Source organism: Merops nubicus, unplaced genomic scaffold (assembly GCF_000691845.1).
Source record: "Merops nubicus isolate BGI_N331 unplaced genomic scaffold, ASM69184v1 scaffold7592, whole genome shotgun sequence".
NCBI lineage: Eukaryota > Metazoa > Chordata > Aves > Coraciiformes > Meropidae > Merops > Merops nubicus.
This window is the reverse complement of record NW_008595594.1, coordinates 30,516-58,278: the sequence shown is the minus strand read 5'-3', so window position 1 is coordinate 58,278 and position 27,763 is coordinate 30,516. Positions and strand designations below refer to the sequence as shown.

Genomic DNA, 27,763 nt, shown 5'->3' with positions numbered 1-27,763 from the left:
CTTGCTAATATGAACAGTTTTTAAGCAAATGGAAATTAGAGAAGTGACCAGGAACCAAATAAGTATATTACCCTTTTGTCTCCTTGACCTTTGACTCACTTGGAACAAAATTTGACAAAGATTGCAGCTGCTAAGTATATTACCACGAGATATAGGTAGTGCCTTTCAGTCACACTGTAAAAATAACACACTCCCCCAGTACCAATACAACTAATTTTTTTTTTTTCTGGCAAAAAGCTAGAGGGAACTGACGTCTCTTGGAATATATAAACACTCCCTCAGAGTTTAGAGGCTGTGTGCTTGGTGGGGAGATTTAGCTGCCTGTCTTCTGGTAACCTGATGCAAGTCATGTGTTAAATACTTGTATGTTCAGCTGAAAAGTCAGTTGTCCTTATTCAAGGTGAGTCATATGATACAACATTTAAAATCAGAGGGGCTTCGACAGAAATATTTTTTAAATCAGTTGGTGGAAAGTTCTTGGAAATATTTATTTGTAATATAAAATAAAATGTCAGGATTTTGCAAAGGTGTTTGCAAGAAATGGTGAAATTTTACATGTATTAGTGAATTGCTTCGTTACTATATTAGCGATGATATTTTATGTTCAGTAATGTTGGCTTGCCCACTTGCATTCTGTCTTTTGATATTTAACCTTGAAACTACATTTCTGGTCTCATGTGGATCTAAAAGAAATACATCTTTTTAAAGTGGTATTTGTAGCATTTACTGTTGCAGATAAAAAGCTTGAAACTGTAATTCCAATGTATATCAAAGATTTTTTTTTTTTAAAAAAAAAAAAAAGCAGCGGAAACAACCTCTCTCCTGCAAATGTGTATCCTAAAATTTTCAAGGAGTTTTAATCCCACCTGACCTTGAAGAAATTGGAATTAGGTTTAAAGAAACAGCATGAGTTTGTGTTGAAACTCTTAAAAGGAATTTTCAAACTCCAATTTAGTTTCCACTGTACAGATTGATTCTTTCCCATGTAGTTACTCTCATTTGGGGCAATAAATCTAATTGTCTGTCAGAATTGAAGTAATGCCATGTCAAGTAGCATTTAAAAATTATTATTAGAGAAGAAGAAATCATTAGACAAATATAGATAATATTCTTTGATTTTTATAAATGCTTGCTTTAAACTGACATGTACAGAAGCATAAGTTATGTAAGGAAGAAAAAGTTTAATAACATTTTGTATCTTTCCTCCTATGCAGTTGCTCATAAACTGTCTTTTCAGAATGGACCATTTCCATTGCCAATATTCTGTTAAGGACATTTTAAACAATATTAAAAAGTGCATACCCAGCACTATAGAATGGGGTGAATATTCTTATTAATCCTGTAGTCAAATCTAAGCTTAAATTATACTATGGTCTCATAAACAGTATCTAATTTTGCTATGGTACTTGCTTTTTGGCTTAAGGTACATAATTTTCACTTGAGTATGGATTCCACAACTGTGATCTTATTGAAAATTTCTACTTTAATCTTCATAATTCATATTCAGTTGTGATAGAGAATTGCTTGTTGACTTCTATGTGAAATTGAGTGTTATGTTGTGAGGGCTCTTCAGTGCAGTTGTGTACTGGATAATTTGAATTCCATAAATTCAGATACGTCTAGACTGCTCTTGCATTGTGTTTGGTGGGAGAAGGGTGAATATTTTACAATTTGCAACAGCTTGGAAGGCACACAAGTTATTAGCAGCCAGTTGCTTTGTAGCTGTTTATTGCTAGTGTTAATGAGAGACACCTCATCTGCCTAACATAAAATAAATCCACTGGAACAGCTTGTAGAAACTTAGATGGAAATATAGTTTGGTGGAAGGTGTATTTCTACTGTATTTAAAAATTTTGAGTATATAAGCCAAGAAAAAAAAGTCTGACAATATCTAAAAGCCCTCTTTAAACATTTATACAAGAGTTAATTTCCATTTTAAATATTAAATTTGTGTATTTCCACACTACTATTTCTCAGTTTGCAAGTAGTCTTTTGGTCATTCTGCTTGCAAGTGTCTAAGGAGAAATAATTAAAACACCAAACAAGCTCAAAAGTACAGAAATAGTCATTGTTAATGGCAAGGGAGATATAAACTGCTGCTCCTGTAAGAGCAGGCAAATGTGGATTTCCAAAACGAGGAAGCAGCTCCTCCAAGGAGCAGTCTGGGCTCAGATATGGATATAACTGTGACTTGGGTAGGATGTGGGAGGACACATCACTAGCCTGCTGACCATGGTACCTTATATGTCAGTGTATGCTGTGTGCATCCTTTTGGTAATAAAGGCGTCTCATAACTGCATTTACAAAAATAAAACACATGTTATTCCTACACCTGTTTTACTATTTAGAAATCCATAGAGACTTTCTAGCCTTTTAGTCCTTATGAGCAAACTGGGAATTCAGTTTGAGTTGTTTCTCCACTCCATCTTGCTGTTTTCCTTTGCTCTCTGTGTTTGGCCTTGAATGTGTAATAAACTTGAGAAATAGTACCTGCTTTGAAATTGATTTAGAGGTGATCACAACATATTAATGGAAATTGGTAAGAATAAAAAAGACAGTGACAATCTCAATTAAAACCCAACATATTTCTGTTAGTTGAAGGTCTAAAGCAAAAAATACTTGTGAATTCTTTGGATGTGATTAATTCCTAAGCACGAATAAATGCAAATTAGGCAGATCTTTGTTTCAGTTATTCATAAACAATAACAAATAGGAAAAGACATCACTGTGAGCTTATGTTTTACCACATCTCTCAGCACTAGTGTCATTCTGATTTTCTTCACAACACCTTTCACTAGTGACCATATCTGAAGATATGTTAACACATATTATTAGCAACTGTTGTTTTCCAGTGAGTAACTGAAGACATATTTTTTTGTGCAATTGGATGATCTTGAAATATAAGGTGTTACATCTTTCCAAGATAAGAATCTAGACTGGCTTTAAGAAGTCTGCCTTTCTGTAAGGCAGTTGGGATTGATGAAACTAGGTGATGATAAGAAAGTAGCTCCAAAAGGAGAGTTGTGCTTTTGTCATGAAGTTGCAAAAGCAAAGTTTTACCCCTTCAGTAGTAGACTGTTGATAGACAGAGATCTGGAAAGACGAGCTTCTAATGACATTAGAGGCTGCCATTCCCACCAAGGTGCCAATGGGCCTTGAAGACTTGCTTACTGGTGTAATGCAGAAACTCCTGGGTAGCTCACAGCAGTGGTGTAAAGTCCTGGCTTTGCCTGAAGTGGGAGCCATGGATGTTGCAGGCTGTAATAAAAATAAGGGCTACAGCCACCTCCTGTGGCACAGAGATATTTTAGAGAAAGTGCTTGCCTCAGGAGGAGCATCACCTGAATAATGATGTCAGTTTTCCCTAATGCAACAGAGGGAAAAAAAAAAAAATCAACACAAAAAAAAAAAATAGTGAAAGAACTATCGATCTTTTAGAGAACCAGAATGAAAAAAGATAATGATATGTAACAAGTGAAAGTACGTGCAACTCTTTTTTTTTTTTTTTTTTGACTCTGGCTACCACTGGCTGGCTGGTTTTGACATGTTATCTTCCTACCTGCTTCACCTCATGCACTTTGTACTTTGAGCTTTGGAATGTCATTTTTTTTCCACGCTGTCCTTATATTAGCAGCTTCTCTCAGGAAGATCATTGAGTCTACTGGGACCAAGAAGTGAGGGAGAAAACATCAAGCCTTACAGCAGGGATATCTTTACATTGCCTGCCTGCACCCTGACAAAGGAGAGGAATGGCCTGTAACAGACACTGTGGGCTCCTCGTTGGGGCCGTCATTGGTGCTGTGCTGGCTATCTTTGGAGGAGTTCTGATACCAGTTGGAGACAACATTATAGGCAAAGCAATAAAAAAGGTAAAAAGTAAAGTATTTTCTTTATATTTTTTTAGTCTATATGGTTATTGAACATTTATTGAATGGTTATTGAACAGTAATTTTTTCTAAATCTTTTGTTCTGTTTCTGCTTTCTTCTTTTTTTTTTTTTTCTATTATTAACCCCCCTTTTTTTTTTTTTTTTTTTTTTTAATGTATGCAATCCAGACTTCCTTGGGAATAGATAGTACAGCAATATTTTTTAAAATATATTAATTATATTGGCATGTTTACTTATTTGCTCTCTTTCATGCTTCACATGAGAAGTCAAATTATTGTTTACAAGATGCATTTCCAGTAATGTGATTTAGAAGTAAGCATTTTTTAAAATTTTTCTTTTTATTATAATTGTTTAAAGTTTCTTAATTTTTTTTTTTTTTGCATTATGATCTACTTTCCTGTTTCTAGGCATTTTTTTTTTCTTATTTTGATATTCATTCCATGCACTTATATATAAATACTGCAAATAATCTAAACAAATTTCTAATGCAGAATCTTATCCTACATTTGCAAGCATTCACCTCACATGCTGAGATTATTACAATCCAAGTCAATGTGATCCATCAGTCTGCAGGATCTGCTCATATACATCTCCTTGACTCAAGGAGTTTGAAGAGCAGCTGGAGTACTGTAGACCTGGCAGATACTTTTTTTTTTTTTCCCTTTAATATCTAATTTTGTCTTTAAAGAAAAATGAAAAGTTAATTTGTTAAATCTTTGGTTAAAAGAGTGTATAACTGAGGTTCTAAATTGGAGTAGTTGCCAATCTTGGAGTGATCTGGAATGAAAGACAATGGAAGCCTTGGTGTGTCCACCATGGAGACACAGAGTTTTCTTGGGGTCACTAAAGGCAATGTGGGCTCTCCTACAGTTAAAAATCTAGAACCTTTAAGGTCTTTAGCTGATGGCTGGTCTTCCTAATGATCTTCTGTGGCACTGAAGACTGTGAGGATCTTGGAGATACGTAGTCAAAGGCCCTTGTGAAAGACTGCCCTTAACAGCTGTTAAAGTCAACAGAGAAGGTGGATATTTGAACTGTCAGGAAATGTTAAACTGTCTGTTGAAGCTGTGCCTATATTCTACCAAAACTTTTTTTTTTAAATTTTAAAAATACCTTTTATATAACATTTTAATTTTTAAAATTTTTAAGTCATAATCTCTGTATTTGTCAATTTTATTTGATTGATGAATTCAGGAAATGGCAGGTTTTCTATAAGGTACATAGTTTTAAAACTTTTTATCTCCTTACGTGTAATATTCACTTTGAGTTAGTCCAGAGTATTGTCTTATGCTATTAAGTATTTTCAAAGCAAATTACACATATTAGCGATGCTATGTGTTCATCTGTTTACTTATAATAATGAACCAGTCATACAGCATGGTTTGCAAATGCCTATACATGAAATTATACCTGCACGAGTTCTTAGTGGTAAAGTACTAGACAGAGTAATTTTTTTCTCAACCTCTTTATAATTTTCTGCATTGTGGTCATGTTTGCACGTGATAATGCATGTGATTATGTGTGATACTTGTACCTGTTCCAAGGCAGCTGGTTTGATGTATATATAAGAAGGAAAATTTGTACAAGTATTCATATAAAACATAAAAGATTAAATCTATTGAGGCTTTATTTATTTAAGTCAATGGATACTTTTTTACCTAGATGTAAGTCATGCTATATTATTTTTTTCCCATTTATTAAGTTGAATAGTTAGTGAGACCATGAAATAATTCCTTTTCAGAAAAGATTTGCCAAGGTGCAAGAGCTGAAGTGAGTCATCAGTTCAGCAGATGCTCAAGAGAGACTTGAATCTAATTAATTCTGATTTACTTGTGTGGATGAAAGGGATAGTAAGAAAAACAAATATTTTGTCTAATGGAGTTATATTTAGGATAAATACAGTACTGACTGCAAAAGAAAAAGGTCTGCTGAGCCAAAAAAAATGAAAACACATTTTTTTTTTCTGAAACCTTTCAGTTTTGCAAATGCCAGATTTTAAGGAAATGTTTTTGTAGAAACATATCAGTTTCAATGACAATTTTATTTTGATTTTCTCAAGGCTAGACAGGAAAATCTCTAATGATCGAGATGTTCTCTGAAGTATGGCCTGGAAACATTTATATTTCCATTTGGACTTATATGATGCAAGGCCTGAATCTATATCCTCACCCACAGGGTGAAAACAAATGTCAAAATTACATATTTTTAACAAAAATAAAAAACTTTTTCATATATCACCATTATAAGCAAAATCTTGTTTAAATTCTGCATAGTCCAAAACATGAAAAGATTCCTAGCTGTTTCTCTGTCTATCCTATCTCAGAGTAAGTCCTAGTTCTTTGCACAAATTGATAGCAACTCAGTAAGACAAAATCTATATTTCTAGGGGAAATTAATTTTGCTAAAAAATGTTATTGCTGGTTTAAAGAAAGACAAGCTGAATTATTTTTTTTTTTCACCTGAGTGGTTTTAGGACACTTCATACTATAGTGAGTCAAATTGTCATAAATTAACTTGATATGAAGCTTTAGCAACTTATATTGTAGTCGATTTACTCTCCAGCAAGCATAGCCTGAGTAAACACTTCAGGGCATATTTTGCTGGAAGGCTGCCTACTGCAGTCACAGCAAAGACAAAGGATCTGCAAGCATATAGGCAATCTCAAGTGCCCTTAGAAATTTGTTGGAGGGTCGGGTTATAATCTGTTATCTCCTAGCAGGCAAGTGCTGTTCTCCACCCGTGAACGGTCCATGGGTGGACAACCCAAACAAAGTCCAAGTGATATGTAACACTAAGCTTCACCTCTTCATGCACCTCAGTGCTCCACAAAACACACTGCTATATTCTCCAACCCCAGGCTGCTGTACCCGTGTTGCAAGATGGTTTTGGGCTAACCTGTTTCTACTCCTGCTTCCAGCAGGTTTAAAGAATTTCAACATTACATACATTTTCTGAATCTTTTTATAAGCTCTTTAAAGAAACTGTTACTTGAAGAGCACTCTCAAAATGGCACTACCAGCAGCATCTTGGCAGAGATCCAGTGGACAAGATTAGTCCAATGCTATTTCAGCTCTGATACTATTCAGGGAAAGGAGACTTCCCCCCTAAAAACGTTCCTTTGATATCAGTTCCAAAGGGCAAAAATCCTAGTTTACTTGAACACTGAATCTACCCAGAAGGGAGAGATGACTTTCCTTGAAGGCCTTAGTGCTTTAGAAAACTGTCCGTGGTAAATTAGGAGTGAGAGGTGAAAGCTTCAGAGTTCTTTACAAAACCTATTTTTTTCGAGGCTATCAAAATGTACATTTTTAAATGACCCCACACATTTTGGTTGTCCATTATCGTGTCTACTATTATTATTAGCTATTATCAGGTCTAACATAAAAAAAAAAGCAAATGGAAAAGTGAATTCAAAACAACAAATCGGAAAGCTTGCATCTGATATTATTGAAAGGAAATATTTTGATATGGCTTTATTACTACTTTTCGCCTTTCCCTCCATCAAATCAATATTATTTATTTTGGCAAAATTGCCATAATTTCAGTTATGATATTTTTTTTTTTTAGCTGTTCAGCTCCTTTTTTCCAGTTAGGTCTAATCAATCAAACCCATTGGTGGCTGATTCATTTGCCAGAAAAAAAATCTTTAACACCAATTGTCTAAGAGCTTTTCCTTTTTACCTGGATGTGTGAGCTCAGGAGGTTATCAGAAGACACATAATGTTTAATATATTTAATTCCTGATGAATTGATAATACAGAATAGTGTATGATTTGCCACAAAGCCTCAGTGCTGCACTCTTTCTATGGAGTCCTCAGGGTTAGTCTCTGCCATTTTTAGAAACAAAGCTATCAATTTTAGTTATTATTATGTTTAGCCAGCTGTCTTTTGACATATCTGTCATCTATGATTGGTTATATCTACTCAGATCCTTGGAGGCATAGGAAACATTTTTTTAAATTTAATTTAAAATTGTGTCTGTGACATTTATATGCCACTTTTTACCTCAGCTGATGAAGCTAAAGCAACTGCTGGCTCTCAGCAGGACATCAATGATCTAATCACACATATTCCAGCATTACCGTTGATAGACTTGATTGGCTTCCTTATTTTTTTATGATCATGGACCAAAAAAGGACTAAACATCTTGATCCAACAAAGCCTGAATAGAAAGTCTAATAATAAGCTAATAATCTTCATTTAAGAAGTAATAAACAGCTATTTGTACTTTTAGCTGTAAAATAAAAGAAGATTACTAGCTTTCCTGGAACTTACTCAGTTTTACAGAATCGTATTGTTTGTTTCCTTCCACTTACATATGCAGCCCAACACATACAACACAGACATAAACTAATGACAATTGTCTTATAGCCTGAAGTATTCAAGACATCTCTCGGTTCCCACAAAATGCTGTATTTTATCCATCTGGCCAGATCTTTCATCAATACACCAGTTTTGTCTTACGTTTTGTATTTCTTCATCATAAACCATGATCACTGAATTTAGGGTAAAGCAACAAAGTACAACAAGCTTCTGTTGCTGACTGCTCAGAATTTCTTGAATTTACGTATTGCCAATGGAATCTCTATAAGTGGGGAAAAAATTGTATAAAAACCAAAAAGTGTTAAAGTTCCCATTGATTTTACTCAGTCTTGCACAGTTAGGTCATGAGATGAACTTGGCTGTGTAGCAATTATATACTGAATAGTTAATTATTAACTATTGCATAAGATATTAGAGCTGATGTAGGATAACTAGGGAGTTGAGAAGTGTTTTGTATTATCAACTGAAAATTAGTAGTTTTCCAAATTACTCTACCTTTCATAATATCACAAAGCTTAGCAGTGTTACTAAGAGAATATACAAGTGACTAACCATAGAAAGAGGCAGTATTTAGGACTGGCTTCATCAGTGATCAGACAGCCAAAAGCCAAGGGCTTACTGGTGTAAGAATATTAGTTTTATGAAATTAAGACATCAATAAAGACGGAGCTCTAGATTTTTTTCCTTTTTAATCAATCATTAGCACTCTCAAGGTATATGACAGAGAATCATACTCACATCCTTTGTGGGAGAAAAGTTATTAACAATAATGGCTGAATGCCACCAAAAATAATGGTCTTGCGCCCTTCCTCCTCCTCCCTCTTTTGTCCTGCTGCTTCCCTTGTTTTAACTCTGGTTCTCATCTGATCCTTTGCTCCACTCACATCACTGAGCCAAGTGGCTCACTCGTAGAAAGGTAACCCAACAAAAAACAAACCTAAAACCCAAAAAACAGCTCCTTGAGGAATGAGAGCTGACATAAAGGAAGGGGGAGGAGTGTAGATTAGGTGCCCAGGGCTGTGGAAGCCAACTTGCCCCTTTGCCTACAGGTTGGATCAACTGTTCTCTTGACGTATCCCCTAACTTAACCATGGTGACATTAGCACAGAGTAAATGGTAGGCTACAAATCCACACAGTAACTTGTTGTGACCTGGCTGTGTCCCATGTAGTCAGGTCACAGGAACCTCTTCATACAATGCAAAAAACTATTTTTTTTTCTGTTGACATTTCCTAAGGGTATAGTATGGATATAGTAGTTATCCTTGCATGAAAAATAAAGGAGAGCCACCCCACTTCTTCAGGTGGACAGCAAATTTGTTCTAGGCTGAAGTACATAGTATAGTAAAGTGTAGTAAAGGCCAGGACAGAAAGTCCATTAAAAGGCTCACCACATAGCCCACAGTCTCAGTTTACACAACGGGTTGTCCTGGCTGTAGTAAAAAGCCAGTATAATGTCCTTCACATTCAGCTTTCCCTGCAATAACAGAGAGAGGATTAGAGGCAAAGATACAACACTTTGGAAAAGAAAAAGATCATTTACATGGAGAAAGCCATGAGGAAGCATGTTCCTTATGTTCTTCCATGTCAACACGAAGTCGTAAGGTGTGATCACTGCAGAATAGATATATTTCAACGTGCTCAAAATGTCTAAAGATGGAGGCAGGTTGGGGACTGCTTCTGTGCCTGTCTATGAAGAGAGAGGAGGTCCTATGGCTCAGGCACTCTGAGCAAACTCTGCAGTGGCAGGGGAGTTAGCATATCGTTCTCTGCTCTTTTAGCCCCCAGCAAAGGCTTATCAGGGGAGAGGGGAATCGATCAATGGGAAAAGGTCTCTTAAGAAGTAAGCAATACTACTTTAAAAGCTATTGTCACAAGGTTGAAACATTCTGTTCACCTCTGTGCCTGTGTGTTGTTGATTTCTAGAGAGATGAGTTTGTCCTCTTGACCATGTAGCTGCCAGGAATCCTTAACCATTTCCTTACTCCAGTTACACAAAGGCAGAATATTAAATCCTGGCATCTGTCCCCATCCCAGGACTGCTGAGTATAGAGCACAGAGAGACTGAGCAGACTGACTGCTTCTCCCAGATCAACAGAGCACCTCTCTGTGGAAAATGAAAAGGTGATTTCCAAATCATGTAAATTTTTCTCTCTTCTTCAAGGAGATGGTCTGCCCAATGCTAAGTCACAGCTGTGATAGAGCCTTTGGCCTCCTGAAGTTTTCAAAACAAAGCTGAAGAGCATTTTAGCTGTCGGGTCTGAGTGCAAGACCTCAAGCTGATAACACATTTGCTGCAGCAGTTTCCTTCCCCTCGCACACAAATGCACATAAATTATAGCAGATATTCAGGCAGAAAGCCTAGTGCTTTACAGTAACAGCAAGGCATTTGCAACTCCACCGTACATCCAGGTTTTCCACAGACAATGCCCTGACCATGTCACAGGCTCTCCAGGGCATGGCATTTGTTTCTAACTACAGTGGGGGGTTCTTAATTGGTCGTATCTTTTTTATATTTGCTAGAAATAAAATACAGCAGCTTGTAATTGAAAATCTCTTTTCTTGCTATATGGAGGCATTCTAGGCTTTTAATTCCTGAGACTGTATGAGCTCTGCAAATTAATTAATAATATATCACTGTAATAAAAAATATTTTATATGTTGCAGCCAGACAACCTATGTTTTTCTTCTTATTGAAAAAGCTTTTCTGAATTTTTACCACCAAGGGGAAAAGCTACATTATCTCAGGGCTCTGGAAAAATCACATAGAAAGAAGCCTAATGTAGACAAGGCAAAGCAGGCATTTTCCTGACAGTACAGGAAACATACCTTCAAAGTCTCCTTCTCACTGTACAGTCCAAAGGACCAAGTAGACACTTACCATACTGAATGACACAGACATACAGCTCTTGCTTACACTAGAGTGGTTCCTGTTGTCCTGTCTTGTCCTTATACCCATAACTTGCCTTCATTCCCTAGACCTATGAAACTCGGTGACAAGACTTCTGACAAAAGAAAAAAAACCCAGTCCTGCAAGAACACTATTTGCTTTCTCTGGTTGCAAAGTTACTTAATGGCTGAGTAATACTCAGAGATAACTCTCATATCTTCCACTGGGCTGTTTGCAAATGTATTAAAAGTAGCTTATAGATTCTTAAAACTACTGGGTATTGTTCAACCAGTCAAAGATTTTCTTTTTACAAATAATCAGTGTATTTGGCAAGTATTTGGCAACTAAGGCAATGGCCAGCCACAGCAGTAGGAAGGTTTTGCTAATGACTACAGTAACAATTATATCAGCTTTGTAGTCACTTATTTTAGGGGGACACACTTTTGCTCTCACTGTGCAGGAATGTCAGGCTGCCTTCAAATGTTGACCAATAATGTGTACTGTATGCCTCCTATTGATAAAATACCTTTTTTTTCTGTTTCTTTGGGAATCATCCTGAAAGTAAATGCAGCTTGTCACTCTTTTTTTTTTTTTTGTGATTTATTTTAGCTTTGATCTTTGTCCTTTTAGGAAGCTATTATAGCAAATGGTACAGCTGCTTTTCAAAATTGGGTTGTGCCAGGAAGTGCAGTTTACAGGCAGTTTTGGATTTTCCACGTACAAAATCCTGCAGAGGTAATAGGCCAAGGAGAACGTCCAATACTTGAACAAAGAGGACCTTACACATACAGGTAAGCAAAGCCCACTGAATATGTGACATGCCATACCAGAAGTTTTGTTAAAGTCAGAGGAAGTTTTTCTGAGTTAAAATTTAGTTTTGGAATTCCATTGTCATGTTTTAGTCAGACTTGACAAAATGCCAATTGCTTGACAAGTTGCAGCTACTCACAGCAGTCAGAAACACCTTCATGTATTGAATCTTCCATTGGGAAAATGCATATAGAAATACATAGCTGGGTGTGAAGCTTTTTGCTCTTGTGAAAAAGGTTTGCTCATTAGCAAAGTGTTTGCCACAACAACACACAGGCATATTTGCACTTGTTATTGTTCAGTTTTTGCCAACTTTTTACAGAGAAGAGAATATGCCAGATGCCCTAAACCCAAGATCTTATCATCCATATATTATTCATTTATTTTAATAATGTTTTGTTTCTTTGTTCCTTTATAATTTTTTTTTAATCTATAGCTTTTAATTTTCAGTTTGTCCTCCGAAGAGCATTCCTTTTTCTAAATGTACTAGCTCAGGCCCAGATGCAGCAGTCCATCCCCATTTAGGCAAGCTTTAAAACATTTTTTTAATTTTAAATGTGATGTTGATATTGGACTAGTTGGTGCTTCCTGTGTCATTAAACCCAATACCCAGCTATTACTGACTCTCTTGTTATGAAATTGTTTTCCCAAAATGATATTTCTTGATATCTTTGGGGTTGTATATTATACTCACAAGATGGTTTTGCATTGCACCACTTAAAGCTGAGGTGCTTTGATACCTAAAAGGTTGTTTACTCCTCACTGGAAACAGAGAATGCTTGGTTCATAGAGTGCCTGCGAAGACATAGGAAATGGATAGGCAGGAAACCAAACAGTTACAAAATACTGCAGAAGGTGAATTCCCACCATCAGAAATATTTCACATTCTGAAGGTAGCGATGGTGCCTATTTTCTTAGGGACCACAAGCTTAGATGAATTTATGTAAGAAATTATGGGTATAGTCCTTATCACTGCTGTGGTCGTGCTCACCTGGGATATTTGGTATACCTGAATCACTGTGACACTGTGAGAGTCTCTCTCAACCTCCCTCTAAATACTTAGTTATTTATTAAAATGTAGAACAACTGCCCTTGAGAACACACCTGTTTCTGCGGTTCTGCTGGGAAACCTTGGTTTAGGTCTTTTGTTTCCAGTTATAAGTAATATTGATAAGAAAGAAAATTTCCCTACTTTCAGGTAGGTGCTCTACACATCAAGCTATTAATTTAAATGACATGCACATAAACCAGTCTCAAGAGGCCAAGATACAGCTGCTTTTGGGGTAAGGCCCACCTCCACTGGCTACATCTGTGCCATGGGCAAATGCTCAAAATGAACATTTTGGTCCCCCCATGCCCAGGCTGGAAGATTTGATGGAGAGTAATGAAGATCCCCCTGGGACGGAGCCAAGACAAGCTTTGTGGACCCACAGCGTAGACTAAGTCATATGATACCTGTTGGATGCTACCCCCACAAAGGGTTCAGCGACAGGATTGGGACTTGAAGAGTTGAGCTAAAGCTAAACAGCTAGTTGAGCTAAAGCAGCTCAGAGATTTGTACCTTAGTGATCTGCTGGCTTGGCATGCATGAGAGTCTTATGAGAATCTCAGTGGAGCTGGAAGAATGCTTATAAATCTTGACACGCATATGAAATATTATCAGTGACTCCTATTATGGGTTTAACCTGTAATCTGGTTTATTGCGACACAGGCCTATGAAATCAAAATCTGAGTGTTTATTAACTATCCCGAGTCATCCCCTTCTAATTACATGCAACCATGAGATAGCTTAGAAAAACTAGGACAAAATGTAATTTAAAAGAGAATACAAGAAGATATAAGGGCCAGTACTGAATAAAAAGTTTTAAAAAAATGTTTTTCATTTTAGTATCACGAAAAAAATTCCATTAACCACTAAGGAAATATATCCAAGAGAAAAAAAAAAAAACACATATATTCACATGAAGTTTATAATCTTGTCAGTGGTTATAAAATGTTCAACATTATCTAGAAAAAATGTTCCTTAACTTTCAAAAAAGCTTCAGTTAGGCGTGGTAATGTGTTGGTTTGAAAATTAAATGTTAAAAATATTTTTTTTTGTTTTCTTTTTGTGTATTTCAAGGGTGCGATATTTACCCAAAGAAAATATCACTGAACACTCTGATGGCACAATATCCTACATGTTGCCTAATGTTGCTCTTTTTGAACCTGATATGTCTGTTGGAACAGAAAATGATACCATCACATGCCTCAACCTTGCTGTTGTTGTAAGTAAAGAAACAAAACCATAACTTCCATGTTCAAATATGGAGATACTCGAGGAAATAGGGGAGAAGTCAACATTAGTAATACCGAAACTACTGCAGCATAGGCTTCCTCTCTGTGAATTCAGATGACACGAGTATCAGCTACACTGATAACAGCTATATTACTGTTTTTAGGAAAAAAAAAAAAATCTGAGGACATATTGCATACATATTCACACTTCCTTATATTCCCAGTGTAATGGAAATTTACTTGTTCCTGTCAATAGAAGCAAAGTCATCAGTTTAGATGGGAGGTATCAAAAGGCATCCTCCTAGTCAATTTTTGTGTGGGAATAAATCAAGAGGTCGGGTTTAATCCCATGCTCACTGTATGCATGGCCTCACTGACCCAGCAGCTTGGTCCCCATGGTGTCCCCCAGCACTACTGCAGTGGCATCCCCTGAGCTCTCCTGTCCTACTGAGACTTCGTCCTTTAATGAAAAGCACAAGGGACCCCACACAGAGTGGTGTTAGAGCCTTTCCAGTCCAGCTGTTTCTCTGCTGTCACAGGCTGAGAATGTTTGCCCTTGTGTTACATTTACAGATTTGACATTTATATTCAGCCCTGGTTGCATTTCCTGACTGTCCTCCACTAACTGTGTGGTGTCTGCGTGTGAGTGTTCAGGATCACTGTGAGAGTGTGGGTGCTAGGGGCAGAGTGAAGTGGTGCTTGGTGTTAACACAGTTTGGCATCATAGAATCAGTCTCAGAAACATAGAAAAGCCTGTTTGGAAGAGACCTCAAAGGATACCTGACCTAGTCCTCTCTGAGAAAGGAAGCCTAGATGAGATTTTCCAGCACCCTGTCCAATCGGACCTTGAAAACCTCCACTGATAAGATCTCTACATTTTAGTGGTTGATTGTTCTCACTGAAACAATTTATTTTTTCTGTCAAGAAGAAATCTTTACTGGGGCAACTAGTACCCATTTCTCCTTGTTTTCTCCATGTTGCTCCTTGTGAAGAATGAGCCTCTATCCTCTTTGTAGCCAACCTTTAAGTACTGGAATATTGTGATGCAGTCCCCCTGAGCTTCCTTTTCTTTAGGGAGAAAAGACCTAATAAATACAGACAAATTATCTTATTCAGACCAGATATGTTCTGCCTGTGTCCTAATTTAGGTCAGGTTCTCTCTTTTGAAAACCTGTTGTTATTTCCTATGCTCAGCCCTTCGTGTCATGGTATTATATAGCGCTGCTCAGCTCCGACACTTTGGATCACATATCTCTTTATAGGTCTAAGGATAGACTTATGGCTGGAAGCAGCTGTGTCAGGGGAGATGGGAACAGAGGATCTAAGCCCCATTTTGCTGTTAAGAAACAAGCTAGTGTAAGCCTAAATTCCTATTGAGACTCTAACTGTCTCGTTTGACAGCACTGACTTCAATACAGTATATACCACCTTCTATATCATAACCTTGCATCAATATACAAGGGAAATCAGAGGCATACTCTTTCTTAACTCTGAGGAGCTTGAATACACGTCTCCTCTATCTCATAACCTTGTCATATCCATGCTTCTGCTTGCTCTGTGTTCAAGTTCAGACAAGAGTAAAAGATTTGTGGGGTTCAGCAAGAAGAAAGGAAAGCAAAATAGATTCATCCACTGCTATCTCCATAGCAATAAGTACAAAGAGGTGACCCACTAATGGGCCTGGGCCGAGCACTTGCTCTAAGAGAATAATTTACTTATCAAAATTGTTACAATTTCCTGCTTCATCTGACAGGCCAACATAGATCATTCCTGTTTGCTTTCCACAAGCTATTCATTGCCTTTAGGGATTTGACTTAGTGTTTATGCTTCTGGGAATGTTCATTCCAGTTACTATAAAATCTACATTATTCTTTATTGCATTAGGAAAAGCTACCTCTTATTTAGAACTAAAGCTGTTCAGAAAGGACTTATTTGTTGCAAGTATATGTATTCTTTCAAAATAAAGAAATAATGATGATTCAACACTGGGTCTGTTTTATGCATATTATAGTTGTATTGCTGCTAGTGTAAGAGTAAATCTAAACCACTTATCTAAGGCAACAAGGAACAAGATTTGTATATTTTTTTTTACAAGTTAACCGTGTGAGTGAGTCTGAAGTATGTGACATATGGAAATGACAGAAAAGAAATAGAAAACTGAAACTACTCCAACCCGTTTTATACAGATAGGGGTTTGAAATTATTACTTGGAGATATTCAAAAGCCATCTGACCATGCTGCTGGGCAACTGGCTCTCAATGGCCCTGCTTGGGCAGGGAGGTTGGGTCAGATGATCTTCAGAGGTCCCTTCCATACTCAAATATTCTGTGATTCTGTGATTAGGGATGATCTAGTGAATTCATGTAACCAGTAAAGACAAATTGTCTGCTTTTGTGTAAGTTAGGCCCAGTAATTCTTTTGTTAAGGAGTTTCAGTTCTAAGTTGAAACTTAACTTACAATGAGCTGCAAATCTGTAAAATGGCTTTGCCAGAGATTTTTTTGGAGTCAGTCTCTGTGGTTTAGATCCAAAGCACATGCAGCTTTTTATATTAAATATTAATTTTATTTCTGTTTTAGGCTGCACCTGCCTTGTACACAAACACTTTTATACAGCTACTATTAAATACTTGGATTAAAGCTTCTAGGTCAACCATGCTGCAGAACAGAACAGTGAAAGAATTACTGTGGGGATACAAAGATCCCTTCTTAAGCAAGGTCCCGTTCCCCTTGGACCCAGTTGTGGGAGTCTTCTACCCGGTAAGTGAAACCAGTGAGGAGGCAAAGCCTTCAGTTATCATTCTGTGCATAAAAATTAAGGCAGCTGATGTGAGGAAGATAAATGTGGCAATGCTATTATCTGATACAGCACTTCTAACAGTTACTCCTTCTTCTTGTGTCTGTTACAGTATAATGAGACATTGGATGGACTTTACAAAGTCTATACTGGGAAAGAAGATATTGAAAAAACAGCAATAATTGAAAGTTATAAAAACAAAAGGTATCAGCATTGTATAATTAAAACCATACATATTTTCAAAGTATGGCTTTTAAGTCTTGATTCGCTAAGAGCTTTAGATAAATGGAAAATCTTCAACAATTCAAAGGAAGATGAATCAATCCCTTGGCTTAGCAAAACCAGCTCTCTCACCTGTTGATGATTCTGTTCGGAGCTTGGATTTAAGGCAGTTATTGATTCTTTGTTACAAGTAGTTACTTCCATTTTACATGCTTAAGTAACTAGATCCCTTATATCCTATTCTAATACATCGTAAAGTTTATCTGAGTAAGCAAATGAACATCTCTATCCTGACTTTGCTAATGGATTTGGCTTATACAGGAGCAGTTATACTTAGCAATACAGGCAATGAAATGGGTTACATCGTGTAATATACCACATGCAGCGTGACTTTTTTTTTTCTCTTAAAGGAATCTTTCATACTGGGAAGGTTACTGTGATTTGGTTAATGGCACAGGTGAGCCTATTAATGCTTTTTCAAATGTCAACACGTTTCTTGACATTGCAAGGGAATAACAAGGTGCAATATTTAAGTTAATTGCCCTGGGCTTTGACAGTTCTATAGTCTGTATGTTAAATGTCTATATAAATATGAATGTGCATGTACTACTACTATTATACATGCATATATGTGTATCTATTAGAATATATGTATTATAAATTATTGTATGCTATTTTATGTATAAATGCACACCTCTCTTCACCTACAGTAGATGTGGAAGAGACACAAGAATGACATCTAGATCTCTGTTTCTATTAATTACCTTTGTGATACAGTATAACTAAGATTCTTTTTCTTTACTATAGCAGTTGAAAATTACGTTTGCATTCTTATAATATACATTCATTTACAGTGTTGAAAAACAAAAATAAATGCACCAGAATGAACAGAAAAGTTTTTTACTAAGATATGAAAAGAAATTGAGGTGACAAGGGAGAAGGCTGACAGACAGGTGGTTGGTAGGCCACTAGCAAGTGCAAAGGGATAAAGAGGAGAACTAGTTTAGTTTGGGATGAGTAAGCTAGAGAAGAACATTTTTTAATTTGGTCTTGGAATGCATGTGAAAATAGTTGAGTTCTTTAAGATACATTTGTTCAAGATTATACTTTTCTTGATAAGTGAAAGCATCACTGTCAGGATATCAGAATCTGTTGAGTTGAGGCTGGCCAATGTCATGATAGAAGCTTTTGCAGAAAGCTGTAGGCCTTCAGTGAATGAGTGTCAAAATAAACAGGGGTTTGTGTTGTGTTTTGTCTTATTTGGTGGGTTTTTTTTGTTTGTTTGTTTGTTTTTTCCTTTTCCCTTTCTCTGCCCAGAATAGATAATTTTCCTTATAACCCAGAGCACATGACAAGTTATGTTGAAGTATTTCAAGTACTTTACAAGAATCTGACTTTCCCAAAGTCTGTGAATCAGGAAGAATTAGTTACTTTTTAAACTGTGTAATTAATTTTATAGGAGGCAATATTTTCATAGGTTCTGGGACTTTCCTTCTTTTTTATGGAGCCTGAAACCCTTTCTTGTTGGGTCAGATTTTCTTCTTCCACAGCTGATGGACTAAACATACTCAATTTACTAGAATAAGTGCTCCATTACAGTGAAAGTGTGGAGCTTCTCCTTGTTAGGAAAGGTCATCACATGGTTTGCAATAGCATTCGATGTGACTGCTCAGGAGTGACCATGTGTTTAGAGAAGCAACAGGCTTAAAAATTCTTGTAAGTATGAGAATTTCTTCTTATCCTGTAAGATTTTGCACCAAAGTGCACCATATATAGTATTAGGAAATATCTAGATAAAGATATTAAGCAGTACTCTTATATAGGGCTTGAAATGAGTCCATGTTTGCAAATTTTCCAAGACTGCCCAGATTTAGAAATAGTGTGTGTCTAGGATGATCTTGGCTCTTCTTTAAGAAAAAAACCTGCTTCTGTCAGCAGTGGGCAAATGGCAATATGTAATTTAGCTTTCTAGGTCTTGCCAACTAGATTCAAAGACACTACAGATGTTTTCAATCCCTTAGTTACGCCTGCTGACTAAGAAACTAAATAGAAGTTGTAGCAAGAACTAACAAATGTGCTGGTTAAAGGTTTGTTTCAACACTGAAAATGGCAGAGAGTCCTCTTACTTCACTCTGGATCCTTGCAGTGCAGAAATATGATTCTGAACTGGCTGACTGTGTTCTTTCTATAATAGATGAAGAAAGAGACATCACCAAAGCACTATTTCTCTGGCCTATTTTACATGTCTAACATGGGGTGAGATAAATTGTGCCCTAGAAGTGCTTCCTTCTCTCCATTAGCTATAGAGAGGATCTCACCTTACAAAGAAGAGGTCTACTTGAGAAATCTCTGGTGAAAAAAGATTTGGCACAGATTATTAAATAGGTGGGTTTTAAGTCTAAAGCTGTGTCTCTTTTAAGCACTGAGTACCATAACTGCAGGTGAACAAGGCATTTCTAGAAAGGTTTAGGTCTTTAGACTGCATAAACCTTGAAGCAGTAGCAACAGGCATTGGGATTTGTATTAAGCAGGACTGGTTTTTATGTTTTTAATGGGCTTGATCCCAGAGATTCACATCTGTAGAAAAAGAAAACATAGCCGCCGTAATCTGGCCCGCTTTCAACAGCAATTCAGTCTTATCTACGGAGTACGTGCCACTGTGCAATAACTTACATAAATACTTTCTCATAAATGACTCATTTGATTTACCTTTTTAACAGCTTTATAGGACAGTAACAGTTATGTACTGAGCTAGAAATGAAATCATGTCTTCTAAGTGGAATTGCTTTGAAGCTCTTGTTTTATTTCATGCACAGACGGAGCATCATTCCCACCGTTTGTTAAGAAGGACCAGATACTGCGCTTCTTCTCCTCCGATATTTGCAGGTAGGCTGCTCCCTTCCTGCTGTGCTCGCTCACCTGCACGTGCCACCCAGATGCTCTTTCCTTTCAGAGGGCGGTTGCATTGCCTCATTGCTTGGTCTTAGGTCTCCAAGGCTCTTCAACATAAACATTTCACCTACACACAAGTAAACTCATGACCCATGTGTGAGATTCAGAACCTGATTCTACCACTTCTGTAGAGTAGCGAGCTATTCGCAGTGTATTTAATTTCAGCCAGTTGTAGTTGTATGATTCAGGAGTATCTGACACTGTTGTGACCTGTTACAGATCTATGAAAGACATGGAGGGCTATAGGGTTCAAAGTCTTGAACTTTTAAGATCAGGACCCAGGCTATAGCCTGCCTTATTTGGTCTGAGAAGGCAATAGGTACATCAGGGGCCAGTTAGGCCTCTCTTCAGCATTTCTGCAGAACATCATCTATGCAGAACAGGATTTATTGTTATCTACTAGCCACTCAAAAATGTTTTCTCACAGGATGTTTTTATGTATTTACAAACAAACTAATCTACTTAATACATCACATACTGATGGCTTTTCAGCCTGCTTCTTCTGCTGTGGCAATCCAGTGTCCCCAAGTTCTCCAGTAGGTTTGCTGAAAGCTGTATTAAAAGATTTGAAGTGCATCACAGTGTATTTACTTCAGGAGGTTCTACCCCTTTATTTGTTTTGCTGCCTGGAAACAGCTGCCTCCTTTTAACTGGGTTTATAGTGGGCTATTTGCTTTGCAGACTGTTTTTAAAGATCAAGTTTTTTACATTAAGTTAGAGTTTGTTTGTTTGTTTTGTGAAGTAATTGCATCTTCAGACAGGAAAGCACTTCACAAATCATGGAAAAGTGAATTCTACAAAGAGGGGAAAATATAAAATTATTTGTACTGATTGTACACAGTCTGAGATATTCATCTGGCTATTTAATTCTAACACTTAATGAACAATGAAGGACAGTAACTGTTGCACAAAGGTCGTGCTGAAACAAGGTCATGGAGAATGATTCTGTCTACATTGTAAAACCCAGAACTCCTCCTTTTCTGGCTTCAGTACAAAGTGTTGCTGCCCTGGTTACACTGCTGTGTAACAACCATATCTATATATCAGTTGATAATGTATCAATCAAAACAAGCTTAAGTAGTATTCTGATTCATATGCAATGGAATAAAGTTAAATGAAGAACGTTGCATGCATCACAAAGCTTAGATTAGAACCACTGAGTCAGCAAAAACCTATAGCAGAGCTGTTTTAAATAGATAAGTATCTCTACTGTAGTCCACAAACTTTCCAAAATGTTGTAACAGTGGATGTAGGAGTGTGTAGAGAAGAGGTCTTAATTGATTCCTTAGTTTTGTGTATATTGTTTATTAGTAGTGTTTTTGTCAGTCTTTTTATGTATTGTGTTCATCTCTGAGCTTGTACCTCCTTTTGTGAAAATGTGGAATATTTTCCATTACAGAGGAACACCCCTACCAACTACTGAACAGTGTGAAGGGAGCCTGGATATTGGCTCCCTGGAGTACTTGTTTCTTTTAAAAGAGAGACAGTTGGGGGATCCTTAGGCAGTATTGCCATGAATTCAGATTTTTAATCCAAATGATTGAAAAATGTTTCTCCTCTTTTATATTCAGATCAATCTATGGAGTTTTCCATAGCAAGAAGGAAGTGAAGGGAATCCCACTCTATCGTTTCACAGTTCCTCGTCAGGCATTTGCATCGCCTGTGGAAGTTGAAGATAATTATTGCTTCTGTACAGATAAAGTCATATCACAGAACTGCACGTTAGCTGGAGTCTTAGACATTAGTGCCTGCAAAGGAGGTATAGTAGTGACATGATACTGCCAAACAAGCCATTGAGCTGGGGAGAAAGCATGTGTCCTGTAGCTGAGGTGTTACTTTAAGATCCAGGACATTTGCGTTTGTTTGTGAATTATTCCACAGATTGCCTGTGAAACCTTTCACATTACTGGAGCTTCATTTTCCAAAATGAGGACTAGGATATTTCTGTAATCTGCAGAGTGCTATGCAAAATTGCAATCCTACAAATCACTGTGCAACTGCAGGAATACATGTATAGTAAGGAAAGGAGAAGGAACTGTGTAAAAGCCAGAGATAGTCACAGTCCTTGTGTTTGTGATATTTCACACACAAGGGGCTGGGGGTGGGGGGGGTGGTGTGGTATGTGCATGAGTGTGTGTGTACACAACTATATACACCTGCAAAGACTGAAAGACACTACTGGCTTAGTATAAAATCAGTATAATAAACTAAAAATATGCAGCGTTGGCTTTTGGTGCAGAGCAGACAGGATGGGTACCCTTCAGGATGCTTTCTACTCAAACAAAATTATGAAAGTAGGGTGAAACAGTGACAGCCAGGTCCTCATCTCTGCATGAAACTGGGAGCATTGCCAGCTCCACAGTGTAGACACAGAAAAGCAAGATTCGTAACTACAACTTATTTCACCATGAAAATTTTCCTCACAACAGCAGAATCACAGAAATGCCCAAATTTTTTTTGGGGTTGTGGGACAATTAACATTATTGTCAGGATTGTGTGTCTATATCAAAAGCTATGTTTGCATGGAAAATGGCTTCAGATGAGCACTGAAACAAAGCATGTTTCGAGTGAGTTTGTTTTTTCAAATAGGAAAACCGGTATTCATCTCACTGCCACATTTTCTTCATGCAAGTGAGTCTATATTGCAAGAAGTTGAAGGCTTGAGCCCAAATGAGCAGGAGCACGAGACGTTTCTAGATATAGAGCCTGTAAGTCCAAATATTTAACAATTGTAACTCAGTAAACTCGCAGTGTTTAAATTTAACTGTAGTAAAGTAGGACTTTTACCAGAGGGATGAGCAGACGATACAATATTTTCAGGCTTGCATTTGCAAGATATGCTCACAAAAGTGTTATGGTTTTAGCGGGTGAAATTTAAAGCAGAAATTTGTCTCATTCCTACTTTCATAGTTTGTAATATATATTTTGATTTTTCCTCATTTGGAATATGATATTAAATAGATTCTGCAGGCTTTGAAGAATGCTATAGCATTTCTATGAACTTTAAGTACTTTGAGAAAATTACTTTCTATGAAAGTTCTCTTCCCTCTTTTCTTTTAATTTTCTATAACTAGCAATTTTTTGTATCATTATTATCTACATTGAAATTAAATTCATATAGATCAGATTATTTCCAAGAAAATTACTAGTAGTCTGAACAGCCTAGTCTACAACAGAACTAATATAAGCTTTGTAACTTGGATTCTTATGGCATCTCTAATTTTGATTGCCTCCAATTTTGCCTCTACTTCTGATCCAGTGATTCAGATTATTAACTTTAAGTATATTTACCAAAGTTTTTTGAATTGTGTGATGAATTTTAGGGTGCAAAATTTTTATTTTGCTCTGAATTTGAATGAAAAACTAAAATTCATGATTTCTCTCCTATTTTTTATATAATTTGATAATTAAATTATGCAACTTCAATGAGTAGATCTAAAATTAAATCTTCATTTCATTTTATTTGGAACAGAGACATCAACCAAAATTTCCTACACCTGATATGAAATTTTCAGTATTACACTGTCTTGTTTTTGTAGATGACAAAGGAGAAAAGAAGAAGCTGAAAAAAAAAAAATCTGACCTTTGTTTTGATATGTTAGTTCTGACATGAAATGTTTATTTTTGGCCCTATGCAAGTTAAACATCTTTTCTATCAAAAAAGAAAAATCAGTTAATTTCTGGTGGAAAAAAACAAACAAACAAACAAACAAAACCTAAAGCAACATATTTCTATATGAAAAATTTTATGACTGATTTAATATTTTTTCCTTCAGTTTTAACTGCAAATTGAAATAGTCACTACAGTAAATCCACAAAATCAGAATTGTATGAGAAATGAGAGACCCTTAGAAATATTACAATTTCATAAAAATGGAATCCTTCAAAACATAAGAATAAAATAATACAAAACTGCTTTTTGACAGTCCATGTTTGAGGCTTAAGTATCCAATTAAAAAATTTAATTTAATGCAGGGTGGGTTTTTTGTTTTTGTTTTTGTTTTGTGTGTGTGTGTTTTGTTTGTTTGTTTGTTTTGTTTGTTTGTTTGTTTATTGGTTTTGCTTTTTTTTTTCTGGTTATAGACCTCTGGGTTTACACTACAATTTGCAAAAAGGCTACAAGTAAACCTCCTTGTGAAGCCTGCACCAAAAATTGAGTAAGTACTACTTTATTTTGTTTCTAAATACTTTTTTCAAGAGAGCCGACTAGTCACTGAGAATGCCAGTAAATATAGCAGGGGAAAAAAAGAAATAAAAATCTTTCACAAAGCCTTTTCATCTTTCTTGCAAAAGTAGCAGTCGCAGTTTTTCAGAGAACATAAATTTCAGCAAAAGAGCGAGCATTCTTTAGCAAGACACCACCCAAGTATTTTAACACACTTTTGATTTCTCAACAGAAACTTACAAGATAATATATTCTTAAAAATAATATTCTTACAAAGCCCAAATGGGGGTCATGAGGATGAACTAGAAGGTAAAATGTATTATTTGTAATAAACCCAATGAAAGAGAGAATTTACATGTGCTCTGTCACTAGATGGATTTTATCACAAGGACTGGCAGTTCTCTAGCTGTTTCTTTTCTCTTCATTGGCCCAAATGTACGTGTTCAAACATGCATTTTGGAATTCTGTATAGCTGGCAGGTAAACATCACACAACTCTTCAGACTCTCCCAGCGACTCCTCTCTGTCTCCAGCCTTTCATCTTCTTTCTGACTAAGCATGTGTGGAACACTAGATGAAAAGAGATGGCTGCCCAATATATACAAGGGCTGTTATTGATTGTAGGATTTTTTTTTTTTTTCAGTCCAGAACTATACTAAAAAGATACACCTGGAAGGTAGAAATGTAGTAAGAAGAGGGGGGAAATCTTTAAGTAGAGACTGGGCTTATGAACCAAACTAAAAGTAACATGCTATTCCTATTTTATTTTCTCATTTCAGAGCTTTATCAAGAGTTAAAAACCCTTATGTTTTTCCTATTCTTTGGCTAAATGAGGTGAGTATATTTTCTGTCTACTAATCTTTAGTGGTTAAAAAAAAAAAAAAAAAAAGAAAAGAAAAAAAAACACAACCCAGCTTTTTCAGTCTTGGTGCTCTGAAATTGGGCAATTAAACTCATGCTGTGATTTGCACATACTAAGAATATATTTAGCAAATGAGGCCTTGCATACTTACCTTTCACTGACATTTTTCTTGCACTGTTTCAGACTGCTGTTATTGGGGATGAGAAAGCAGAAATGTTCAGGAAAAAAGTTGTCGGTCCTCTCCAGATGCTGGGTGTGCTGCAGTTGGCGTTAATGATAGCAGGCTCCGTCCTCTTCTTCATATTCATGGGTTCCTATTTCATATGCAGATTAAATAAATCCAAATAGGTAAGTACTAACAGCTCAGACAGTAACTTCTGCAGGGTTTCAAGTTCAGAATCATTACTTATTTAGCTGTTCTTATTTTTTGAGTGCTAGTAAATTCAGCAGTTGTTCTGTAGGAAATCATCCAGATAATTTAGCTAAAGTTTTCAAATTCTCTTCCAAGCCTCAATCTTTCAGGAGTTTCTTAACACACTCAGGAAAGGGTACTGGGAACTGTATCAGAATATCAACATTGTTTTTATTCCAAAACAAAACATGATTGTTGTGGGTTTATGAAAATAGACTTTTTATCCATGATTGCTAAACTGTTCAGAAATGCCATCTAGTATTTCTCTGGGACAGAGGCCATACAACTGCAGATTCCTGTGCTCTTCCAGAACATACTCCTGTCTGGGGTTCAGAGAACCCACTGTAAATGACATTTTTTATTCATGATTTTTTTTATTAATTTTTATTCATTTATCATATTTATTTATAGTGTTGGATAGGGTCTATCACTTCTTTCTGTCAGTCGTGCATCCCTGTCATACTAGTCTAAACACCTCCTGAGCATACCTAGCTCACTAAGAATAAATATACCCCTGGGCAGAACAACTAAGCAGTGTATTAGTCCATTGACATCTAGGGAAACAAACACATTTTTGGAGTGATTTCAATGAAGTGTGGAGACATGAATATTATGGTGAAAAGTATGCATTAGGAAAGTGACATATTTAAGATCAACACTTAGCTCATCACATGCTGAATTTTATTTCACTACAGGTAACAAAAGTCTTCAGAGGTAGTCAATATTGAATTGAAATTTCAGCCAAGCAGCATGTTAAAATTCAGATGCAAAAGGTATGATTCAAAGCACAGCCAGTCCACATGCTATGGAATTCAACATGCTTTTCCATTTTGACCAGACCAACTAACTAACCCAAACAAGCTGATGTTTCTAAAGGTCCACACTTCTGACGTCACTAGAGAGACCACCATGGAAACTGAGCTTTCAAATGACTTGGATTATTTGGACCTTGTTACAAATTTTAAATGACATTCGAGAAGACTGAATTTGAGGTGCAGTTGGATTTTAGTCCACCTTCTGCAATTTATGCAACTTGCTACTTTTTTTTTTTCTTCTGGGATTTTCAAGACAAATGAAAGCCATTTGCTGATGTACTTTCTCTGAGCACAGGATGGGAATGACAACACCTTTGAGCTCATGCTGTGATCTAGATGCTCTCATTGCTATGTTTCTTTCTGTTCCTTTAAGGAATGGAAGCGGCTGTAGTAGCACTGTTCTTTGTCCTCTATTCAGGGATAAGAATTGCATTGAATGTGAAGTTTATTATGTAAAGTTACTAACTCTAATATATTAAATTAATAAACAAATGACTTAAATATCTGGTTTATACATTTTATGTGGAGATGGTTCACAGAGTCACCACAGTCATTCATATGTTGATGGAGCTCATCAACATTTGGCTCCACATCTGTTTAGTAATCTGAATGACTTCCTAACTCCCAGCCTGCTCTACTGCTCTTTCTGTTGCCTACCCTGTGCTATTCTTTCTGACTCTTGCTTGAACACCAGCCTCTGCTCAAAGGCAGCCTCACCGCACCACTTTGCCCAATGCTTTCCTTAAAGAATGATCTGGTATGCCACCATTAAGGTCAAGAGAAAATATTCCACAAATCCAGACAGGAAAGAATGAGATAGTGCTTTTGATCAAACATCAGAGGGTCCTGCTTCCTTGCTGTAGGAGAACATATGTGAAAATAGCCCAAATTCTTTACTGATATTCTTTACTGAACCATCTGCCACGAGGAAATTTGTGCAACCATTTGTTTAATGAGGTGCATCAGCCTGTAGAGAGGTAGCAAACACTGCCATCTGCATAAATGGTTACTTTATCATTTAATTGGAATGTCATATCTTAGAAATGAGACTCAATGGGGCAGATATTGAGTATTGTGGGGTCTCTCCTTTTCCCCATGGACTCACTGAATTCAGAATGAGAGCCTAAATTCAGCACTTTCTGAGATTTTTTTTTTCTTAGATCTTTTGACCCCTTAAATAAGAGCTGCAAAAAGAAAAAAAAAAAGTCAACACGGCCAGCCACTCATATCCTATAGTTTGGAAATAGTGTTACAATGACTTTAAAACAGAAAGTTTTGTCTTGCTAAAAAAGGACAATATCTTTGGCTGAGTATATTTAATAAGGTGTTTTCAGCCTTTGGAAATAAAGGGAAAA

General features: G+C 36.5%; 1 protein-coding gene across 1 annotated transcript; it reads left to right on the top strand.

The window, feature by feature from the left end:
• Positions 1-296: 296 nt before the first annotated feature.
• CD36 (CD36 molecule (thrombospondin receptor)) lies at positions 297-26,907 on the top strand. Its single transcript, XM_008936099.1, has 14 exons — positions 297-400; positions 3,635-3,869; positions 11,730-11,890; positions 14,032-14,176; positions 16,765-16,944; positions 17,094-17,185; positions 17,614-17,660; positions 20,020-20,089; positions 21,727-21,914; positions 22,745-22,863; positions 24,239-24,312; positions 25,099-25,153; positions 25,365-25,529; positions 26,289-26,907. The coding sequence occupies exons 2-13, from the start codon at positions 3,750-3,752 to the stop codon at positions 25,527-25,529; spliced, it is 1,416 nt and encodes a 471-aa protein (XP_008934347.1). The 5' UTR covers positions 297-400; positions 3,635-3,749; the 3' UTR covers positions 26,289-26,907.
• Positions 26,908-27,763: the final 856 nt, after the last annotated feature.

Coding starts and splice junctions, on each gene's coding strand:
- CD36 (XM_008936099.1), top strand. CDS start 3,750: ATGGCCTGTAACAGACACTGTGGGCTCCTCGTTGGGGCCGTCATTGGT. Junction 17,186..17,613: donor GAAAGTTATAAAAACAAAAG/GTATCAGCATTG, acceptor TTTCTCTTAAAG/GAATCTTTCATACTGGGAAG. Junction 17,661..20,019: donor TGATTTGGTTAATGGCACAG/GTGAGCCTATTA, acceptor TTTCATGCACAG/ACGGAGCATCATTCCCACCG.